This window comes from Eumetopias jubatus, unplaced genomic scaffold, assembly GCF_037043125.1.
Source record: "Eumetopias jubatus isolate StellerSeaLion01/CBP00866 unplaced genomic scaffold, mEumJub1_p1.0 scaffold_7, whole genome shotgun sequence".
Classification (NCBI taxonomy): Eukaryota; Metazoa; Chordata; class Mammalia; order Carnivora; family Otariidae; genus Eumetopias; species Eumetopias jubatus.
The window spans coordinates 72,626,368-72,636,736 of record NW_028274813.1 but is presented as its reverse complement, the minus strand read 5'-3'; the positions used below and the strand labels follow the sequence as shown (position 1 = coordinate 72,636,736).

Below are 10,369 nucleotides of genomic sequence, written 5' to 3'. Positions count from 1 at the left end.
TCTACAATAAATCTGGTGCCTTGGTTTTTGTTGTGGTGAAAAAGGGCTTTGGAGCACAAGGGATGATTAGCAGCCTCCTCCTGTATTAGTCCCAGCTCCACGGCTCCCTGCACATCTAGACTGCCCACTTGAGAGACTCAGCCACCTGCTTCTGTGCTGAAGGAAGCCCATGGTCCCCAGACGGCACCCAAGTGCGCTGGAACTCATCCCTGCATTGGGACCACCACTTGGGAGCTAGTAAATTGTCCCCATCATCATCTCTGACAAACTAAAATTGTAAATGAATATAATGAATACACATAAAACTTATAAAAATATTTTTACAAGTTTTTTGTTCATTGTATTTTTAAATAAGTAAGTGAAGTCATGGGAACACTCAACATGAGATGTTGGAGGTGATTGGGCCTGAGACCCTCAGTGTTCTTCAGTCAAGACCCACCAAGCAAGAGGGAGTGTCTTGACATCTGGAGCAGCTTCTCCCACTTGGGCCATTAATTGTTGATGTGCCCTAGTTTCTGCCTCTGTAAAAGCTACCCCATGACAACATGGGAGTAGGTGTGTGATGTCCCCATACTTTTCTCTTAGCTCTTACTTTAACTAGCTGACTCTCACAGAATCTCACTAGCTAACTCTTGTGAGAAATCAATGACAGTAGTTACCAAATACTGTTGATATCCCAAGGGAGCACAGTAGACCTTCTCAGACTGCCCCAGATGGGGCATTGCTTTTTGTTTTTTAACCTCTTCTTCTATTCTCTTTGCCTTTTCCTTTCTGTTTAATATGCTATAGTCTGGCTTTGCTCACCACCTTCTATAGATTTCCTAAATGACCCAACCTAATAATTGTTCTTACTTCAAACAAACAAAAACCCCAAAAACAAAAACAAGGATCATTAGGACATAAAATCTATTTAAAAAAATAAAAAAGAGGAGAGAGGAAAAGGCAGCTTTCTGCCCTGCTCCATATTTGCCCACTGGAAAGTTCTTGCTTATGCATTATCTTGTTCAATCCTCAGAGTTCAATAGCCAGATCAGCTGTGGCAGCTAGGGACTGATCGGATGATGGATAGAAGATACTAAAATTCTTATTGGTGGGGACCAGAGGAATAGGCAAAGATCTAAAACACAGCAAGAAATGCCCTCTGGCTTGGGATCCCCAAATATCATTATGTGCACAGAAAATGGGGGCAAGAGGCAGAAAACATTCCCTCCTGAGAGCCTCATTTGTGAATTCGTAGCTTCAATGGGACTGACATGGAGAGAAAAGACAGTCCATCATCTAGAGTTTTCTGAAAAGACTGAAGAGAAGAAGTTAAAAATTATAAAATAATCACATTTTTACCAATGTTGTGGGATCCTGACCAGAAAATGGTAGGCATGGTTGAAATTTAATCACTAAACAGGAAGAAGAACGGGGCCATCTGCAGTAATTCACCAGACTGTACTTTAAGAAGTTTTCTGGGGGCACCTGGGTGGCTCAGTCAGTTAAGTGTTTGCCTTCGGCTCAGATCATAATCCCAGAGTCCTGGGATTGAGCCCCGCATTGGGCTCCCTGCTCACTGGGGAGACTGCTTCTCCCTTTCCCTTTGCCCACCCCCCACCCATGCTCTCTCTCGCAAATAAATAAATAAAAGCTTTTTTTAAAAAAAAGTTTTCTGAAGTTAAGAGTGGTGTCTGTGGCCAAATGCCTACTGTTTACCACATTTCCTGAGTGGAAATAATAAACAGGTTGGGGGAGTTAAAGCTACCATTCCCTAGACAGCAAGACAGCTTTTGCCTTCTCTTTTTTCTCCCTTCTTTTATGCAGAGGAAAAGTTTACATAAAGCTGGACCATAGAGATGGCCTTTTCTAAGACTGGATTATAAAAACTCAATAGGAAGTAAAAATTAATGCAAATGAAGGACTCCTTGCATTGTGAGTTTTCATTTTTGCTCAATTGCCTCCTCATAGGAGAATGCATGCGTGAGGAAAAATGACATGGCAGTGAAACACTGTCAGGTGTGCAACACAGAGTGTTGCCAAATAAGTCGTATACCAACTATTCTGATTCTTCATTCACACAAGCCATGGACACGGAAGTCCTTACAGGAGCATTTGCCACCGGTATTGCAGAGTCGTGGAGCTCCTTGACACCGCCTAAGCGAGGTATTCATTTTTTTAAGATTTATTCATTTATTTATTTTACAGAGAGAGAGAGAGAGAGAGAGAGAGAGAGAGAGAGTGTGTGTGTGTGTGTGTGTGTGCGGGAACGCAGAGGGGAGGGGCGGAGGGAGAGGGAGAGAGAGAATCCCAAGCAGATTCCCCGCTGAACATGGAGGCCAACGTGAGGCTCGATCCCAGGACCTTGAGATCATGACCTGAAACCAATAGTCAGCTGCTCAAGTGACTGAGCCACTCAGGAGCCCCCTAAGCCAGGTATTCTTAAAAAAGAAGAAGTAGAAGTCTTCAAGCAAATAACAGTGCAGTTAGGTATCAAAGTCCTGGTTCCAATTTTCACTAGACCATCTGAGCATTGCTGTTGTCTTTATCACTATTTGGAAGTTTGGAGGAATAACTAAAATACAGGACTGGTCAAAGAATAATATAACCAAGACCTGAGTTATGGCATCCCAGAGACCATTATGATATTGGGTTCAAGACTTTAAAAAAGAAAAGAGAAAGAGAAAGCAAGCTGACAGAGAAAGCTGAAGTCATTACATGAGCTTTGCCTGTCTTTTCCCCAACCACTCCATCCTCCTCTCCTAGATTAAGTCATCACAACAACAATTTAGCAGCTCCCTCTCTTCTTGATTTTTATCTCAGAATAAATTACAATTCGGACCTCTCTTTTCATGTGGCCCTATAACCGAACTTTTATTCTCTGAAGCAAAAGACAAACAACATCGATAAACTTTAAGCCAGACATAACCAACAGCACACCTGACACACCATTTCCTGTGGTGGAGCAGTGATGTCAGCGAACACAGCTGATACTCAAGATTCAGATCAGAACAGGAGCCTTTTTCAGGAGAGAGCTGCCGGCATGGCTTGCCCCGGTTTGCTGTGGGCACTCGTGGTTTTCACCTATCTCGGTAAGGGAGGCACACCTTTTTGCTTTTACTATTATCCAAGAGGACTGGAAATTAGGGATAAAGATTAGGAACACAGGCATCTTACTTCCTCGTTGGTTCTGGCTATTGGGGGCAAAGAAGCTGATGGATATTGCCTGAAGTTTGATCAAGAAAAGGAAAGGTGGTTTGAGGATGGGATCAGCTTGTGAGTCTGCCTGCCTTATCTGCTCGGTGTGAGATACCCTCTCTTCTTTCCCACAGGATCCAGCACAGCCCAGACGGTCACTCAGACTCAACCAGACACGTCTGTGCAGGAGACAGAGACTGGGACGCTGCACTGCACGTATGACACCAGCAACAGTGATTATTATTTGTTCTGGTATAAACAGCCTCCCAGTGGGGAGATGATTCTCATTATTCGCCAAGAAGCTTATAAGCAAGAGAATGCAACAAAGGATCGCTTCTCTGTGAACTTTCAGAAAGCAAAAAAATCCTTCAGTCTCAGGATCTCAGATTCTCGGCTGGAGGATGCTGCGATGTATTTCTGTGCTCTCATTGGAGGCACAGTGACATGAGCAGCAGGGAGAGGCTTACAGAAACCTCAGACCTCAGTGTAGGTGCGGAAGGGTAGGGGTGCGGGCGAAGGGGGAGTGGGTGCGGTACCAGGAACATAGAGAAGAAATCATTGACTTCTCTGGAGAGAAAAATACTGTTCTGTAGGACTGAAGGAAACACATAAAGGATGTGTATAAGCCGTAGTTCTCAAAATAGTAATGGAGATAATGAATGTACACAATGTGCTATGGGTTCATAGAGTACCCTCACATGCATTTGCTTCATTTAACCCTGATGGCCCCATGTGTCCTACAGCAGAGGTCAGACATTCTATCCAGTGACTCTCGTAGCTAGAACCACAGCTACATTCTAGAATCGTGCCTTAACCTTTTCGCAGTGTATGTTACTCGTTTTGCTATCCTAATTTCTCCACCCTCCACCTCCCAGCCTAGGCTATCTGATTTTTTTGCGTGTGTAACAAGTTCTTTCTTTCTAATTACAAAACTGCAAAAAACTACAGCATGTCTATCTTATTATTTCCCAACTGCTCTATCAACCATTCTCCCTGACTTGAGCCTAATTTCACCCTTTATTTCTTAAATGTCTTTAATGCACCACTGGTCCTACCTAAGAAAATGAGGAAAGAGAACAAACAACTGTCAAATAGAATTTCGCATGCTGCTAACACTCATCAGCAAATGCTTAAAAAAAGGAAAAAAAAGGTTAACTTCTGGTAATGGTATCACTGCTTCTGATGAGGCAACATGGGAGGAAGTGGACCATTTAGAAGAACCAAATCCAAAATCACCAGAGTCACCACCCCACTTGCCCTGAGACATGGCGGATATCTGGACCTGAAGAGGAGTCCATCTTCCTTATGCTAAAGAAAAACAAAAAAACAGTTGGATGGAAAAAGTAATGCCAGCATTTCTTTTTACATCCATAATTCCCTCAATACATAACTTTTGCTGTTGAGACCACTTGCAGAGTATTTAATTACATCTGCCCACCTTGAGTGAATGGGAGAGAGCTGGATAAGATCCTGCATGGCTGAAATAGTCAGTCTGCTGAGTGGATTCTGGAGCTGAGGATGGAGGTGTATTTAGAAGGAGCAGTGGAAGTTACTAGAGTTGGGAGAGCAAGGGGAGCCAAAGCCAGATTGCTAAATAACAACTAGCACCAAGCATTCACAGGAACACCTTGTCACCTCTTGGTTATCAGTACTAGCATGAGGGACTCACTACCCAGACTGAAACCAGAGCCAGGGCTGATGACATGCAGAGGAACTTTGGGATTTCTTGTGCCTTCTCCACAGTCTTCTTCAAGAGCTTCTCTACTGGCTGCCTTAGGCCAGGGCCCCATAACTCAGGGCCCCACTCATAGTCCCGTTGAACACCTTGAAGTTGTCTGGAACACCCCCCTTTAGTTCCATACGCTGGAGCACGAGGGCAAGTCACACCTCCCATGTTCCCCAACTTCCATCCACTCTGACCACTCATTCTAATCACACTCCTTCTGGCCTCAACTCCCAGAATACCACAACCCAGCCCCGGCTCACATGCCAGGTTCTCACCTGTCTGAAACTCAGTGAGAGTATCATGTCTCACACAAGTCAGGTAACTCTGGGCCATTCAAGCTTTACCCTCTTCTATATCCCTCAGGTCCAAGTAGTCACCAAAACTTACAGATTCAGGCTAGTTGTCAAGTTTTACATTGAAGTTCTTCTTTCTTTTTTTTTTTTAAGATTTTATTTATTTATTTGAGAGAGAGAGACAGATAGCAACAGAGATAGTGAGAGAGAGCACAAACAGGGTGTGGGGCAAAGGGGATGTGGGACTCAATCCCAGGACCCCAGGATCATGACCTGAGCTGAAGGCAGACACTTAACCGACTGAGCCACCCAGGCATCCCAAAGTTTGTTTCTTCTTTCCATCCTTGCTGCTAGTGCCTTCACAGAGCTCCTCTTGGTTGAATTAATTAATAGTCATCTAGCTAGTCTCTCTGTCTTCAGGTGTGGTCCCCTTCACATACTGCTTCACATAGCCACCAAGGTGACCTTCCTGCAATAGGAATCACATCATGTCCATTCCCTGTTCAATGAAAGCCCCATTTCCCACAGAAGAAGCCTGTGATCAGTCAGCATGTAAGTGCCATCAAAGCAGAGACCACCACTATATCCCCAGCACCTACCATGCCTGACAAGGTACATAGTTAAGAACTATTGGGGTGCCTGCCTGGCTAAGTTGGTAGAGCATGCAACCCTTGATCTTGGGGTAAGTCCAAGCCCCAAGTTGGGTGTAGAAATTACTTAAAAATAAAATCTTAAAAAAAAATACTATCCACTGAAGGGCTTCATTAGTCCCCAGCTTAGCCATCAGCCTCGTTTGTTGCCATGCCCCCATCCTCTCCCTCTGCATGCTCTCCTCACATCAGCCCCAGCGATTGCTTCTTGCCTCCATGCTTTTATAGACACAGGTCCCTTAGCATGGAATGCCCTTCCCCACTCGGCCACTTCACTATGGTTCAAGACGTTCTGAATTGTTGCAACCTTCTCGACGCCCTTGTCCCAATCTTGCCCAGGTAGCACTGACCCTTTCCTCTTTTTTACCTTAGAGTTTCAACACTAAGTCTATTTCTAATGTGGCAAACCTAATACTTTATGTGACTTATATGTATTCTTTACTGTGCCCCCACTGAAGTGCAAGCTTTAGCTATCCAAGACCGAGTTTTATTCATTTCCATAGCAACAGTAACTACCACATTCCTTAATTCAAAGATATTATTTTTTTAAGTTTTTTTGAATGAAGTTAATTAATTGATGGCATTTTCCTCATTTCCTCTTTAAACAGGACAAAATAAAAGTTGATTCTGGGCTAACTCAGAGGAAACAGAGACTACATGGTATACAGAAAATTACGATTATTAGTAACAGTAATATTACTACCAATGTTGAATAGTAGTTGACAATAGTATACTGATAATAATTATAGTTGTGGTAGCTAATACTTACTGCATACATATATGTGTTCTACATTCTGATAGGTGCAAAATATGAGTTACTTCACTTAGCAAAATAAAGGGTCTTTCAACAAAACTATGCTATAGGTATTACTGATAACCTTATTTTGTATGAAGAAATTAAACTTCAAAGAGGCTAACTTGCCTAGAATCACACACTGTATGTATGGCTCATAAACCCTCTGCCTCCCCAGAGAATGGCAAATGCTACAGCCTCTCAGTCTTACTAATTTGATAGATATATAGATAGATGATGAGAAAGAAAGAAATGCACCATAATGGTGCTATAATGTGCCTACACTTGTAACCTGCTCTCACTTTTTCTAGGTTGTAATTGCATATTACCTGATTTCATTTATCTTTGTTAGTGAAGTTAAAAGTCAAATTAGCAGTATTACCATGGTTGTGTTTTCACATAAAGAATTTGTGCCTTAATACTAGTTTGTAATTATTTGGCTTGGGAATTTTCAATATTTTAAACTTCTCCAATGTATTTTTTAATAGGATTTTAAAACACAGTTTTTGGACAGGTGTTAATAAGTGTTCCAAGTGCCATGTTGTGTCATTCAGTGAAGAATGTAGTTAAAAAAACTTTTTTAACCTTCCCAAATTATCAAAGGAAAACCCTTTTTTTAATAACTTTTTGAACTCTTTCATATGACTGGGAGTTGCTGTGAACACTTTTGAAGTTTTTCGTATGACTGAATGTTGCTTTTCTAACTTCCAGAGGCTGCCACACTCCTGGTTCATGGCTGTTTTCTGTCTTCAAAACCAATAGTCATGTCATTTTGACCTCTGCTACCACCACATCTCCTTCTCTGTCTTGATGCTCCTGCTTCCCTTTTACAAAGACCCTTGTGAGTACATTGGGCTCACCCAGGAGTTCCAGGATAATCTTCCTATCTCAATATCCTTAATTCAAACATTAAAAATCTTTTCTTTGTGTTTCATTAGCTTGCGTCAGCTTTCTCTCACCTAGTAAACTATTTGTTATAGTATGATATTGTATATATTGTGTTTGATGTAAGAAAGATGTTAGGGTTCAAAGCCAATGATCAAGAAAGAATTCTTGAGATGTCTTTGATGCAAAAAGGTGGTTTTATTAAAGCACAGGTCAGGACCCGTGGGCAGACAGAGCTGCACTGGGGTCAGGAAGAGTGGCCCATGATATACTCCCAAGTTGGAAGGGGGTTAGGGATAGTGTAAGCCTCCAAGATATTTTGGAAACAAGGTTCCCAGGATCCTGAGGGGGTAACTTTTATTAGGAAAAGTTATTTATTACTGTTTAGTAAAAACTCAGTCATGAGACCCTTCAGATGTATATCAGTGGGTCATATGCTTGGGAGATGACTGCCAACAATGTATTGGGGGGGTGGTAGGGCAAAGAAAGTTTCCAAAGGAATTTTTATATGTTAAAGTAGATTTACAGGATCCTGGGGGGTTGAAATAATGTTAAGCTAAGACTGCCTTTTGCCCTCAGCAAAGTATTAACATTGAGGCAGCTGAGTTCCTAGAGGAATGTCACTCTGTTTGTTTCAAGGATGTGTCAATGGGCTGTAAGTAGTAAGGAAATTTAATAATTTTTCTTTTGCCTTCATTTCCCACATCAGTGTTTCCTTCCAGGCAGGGATGATATTAAAAACTTTTAGCCTAATATCTAGTAACCTGTTTGGATTTGGTATGAATATCGGAAAGGACACAGGTTGGGAAGAGACAGTCATAGTGTTAGAACAGAGTCCTGGTGGGGACCCCTTACTCTGCCAGGCATTTACTTTCTGAATTGAAAAGTCCTTCCTGTCGTTGACTCCTCAGCCACCAGCCCCTATCCTTAGGTGCTTTCCCAAAGTCGCCTCATTAACGTAACCAAAGACACCTCTATCCTTTTCACCAAATGAAATTCCAAGAGTTTTAGGTGTTATGTGCCAAAAAATGGGGACAAAGACCAAATATGTATTTCTTATTATAAATCACAAATATAACATGTGCCTGTATTAATCTTAGTCTTTGCTTAAGAACTTGGCCATAAAACTGTGGAAAGAGCCAAGATGTCCATCGACAGATGAATGGATAAAGAAGAGGTGGTATATATACACAATGGAATATTATGCAGCCATCAAAAGGAATGAGATCTTGCCATTTGCAACAACATGGATGGAACTGGAGGGTGTTATGCTGAGTGAAATAAGTCAATCAGAGAAAGACATATATCATATGACCTCACTGATATGAGAAATTCTTAATCTCAGGAAACAAACTGAGTGTTGCTGGAGTGGTGGGGGGGTGGGAGGGATGGGGTGGCTGGGTGATAGACATTGGGGAGGGTATGTGCTATGGTGAGCGCTGTGAATTGTGCAAGACTGTTGAATCACAGATCTGTACTTCTGAAACAAATAATGCAACATATGTTAAGAAAAAAGAAAAAGAAGAAGATAGCAGGAGGGGAAAAATAAAGGGGAGTAAGTCGGACGGGGAAACAAACCATGAGAGACGATGGACTCTGAAAAACAAACTGAGGGTTCTAGAGAGGAGGAGGTAGGGGCATTCGTTAGCCCGGTGATGGGTATTAAGGAGGGCGCATTCTGCATGGAGCACTGGGTGTTATGCACAAACAATGAATCATGGAACACTACATCAAAAACTAATGATGTAATATATGGTGATTAACATAACAATAAAAAATTTTAAAAAAAAGAACTTGGCCATAGTAGAACCTTTAGGTATGGAGACTGCATTAGTTAATCCCAGTGGATATTTTGCTTCTTACTAATGTGCTTTGCTACCACTTGTAGCTGGCATTGGTGGTAAATGAAGACCGGCAGCGTGGAGCTTTAACGCACTCTCCTCTAAACTTGGGCTCTTGTTCTTAGGTCTACACCTCTCTTTGGCCACTTTATTCTCTGCAACACCAGGAATCAGTCATTTTAAACAGAAGTTTCAATATCTTGGCTGGAGGAACGCTTTCTGCTTCATGGGGAGGCTAAGGCAGATAACCTTAGATACTGTAGAGTCAGTATCTCAGAATGACAGCTTGATCATTTCTTGCACAGAACATCTGCAAATTGAGAAGGATGAGTGTTGTCAGATCTAAAAGTCCCTTCCTCTGCCTTATTTCATTCCAATTCACATTTAAGGAGAAACATTCAAGAAGTTGCCTGAATTTCCGTGATATTTTCCACCAGTCTGTAGAAGATACAAATTTAAGGAACGGCTAATGGATTACATATGCATATCTGATGTGGGAAACAAAGGCAGAAGAGAAATTATTAAATTTCCTTACTACCTACAGCCCACTGACAAGTCCTTGAAACAGGCCGAGTGACATTCCTCTAGGGCCTCAGCTGCCTCAATGTTAAAACTTTGTTAAGGGCAAACGACTAACCTAGCCCAACCCCTCCCCACCCCAGGATCCTGTAAGTCTACTTTAACCTATAAAAATTCCTTTAGAAATTTCCTTTATCTCTAAACCCTCCAAGATACAGGTTGGCAGTCATCCCCCAAGCATATGGCCCACCGATACACATCTGAAGGGTCTCATGACTAAGGTTTTATTAGATGGTAATAAATGACCTTTTCCTAACAATAGCTGGTCCCCTCAAGGTCCTGGAAGCCTTGCTTCCAAAATTCCTTAAAGACCTACCCTATTCCTAACCCCCTCCCAACTTGAAAGTATATAATGGGATACTCCTCATGACCACGGTGCTGCTCTTTCTGCCCACAGGTCCTGTCCCCGCGCTTTAATAAAATCA

The 10,369-nt window shown here is 42.1% G+C and overlaps 1 gene segment (V, D, J or C); it reads left to right on the top strand.

The window, feature by feature from the left end:
* Positions 1-2,967: 2,967 nt before the first annotated feature.
* LOC114217823 (T cell receptor alpha variable 38-2/delta variable 8-like) lies at positions 2,968-7,426 on the top strand. The segment is given in 3 exon segments: positions 2,968-3,071; positions 3,312-3,667; positions 7,351-7,426. Coding segments are annotated over 2 exon segments (363 nt in total).
* Positions 7,427-10,369: the final 2,943 nt, after the last annotated feature.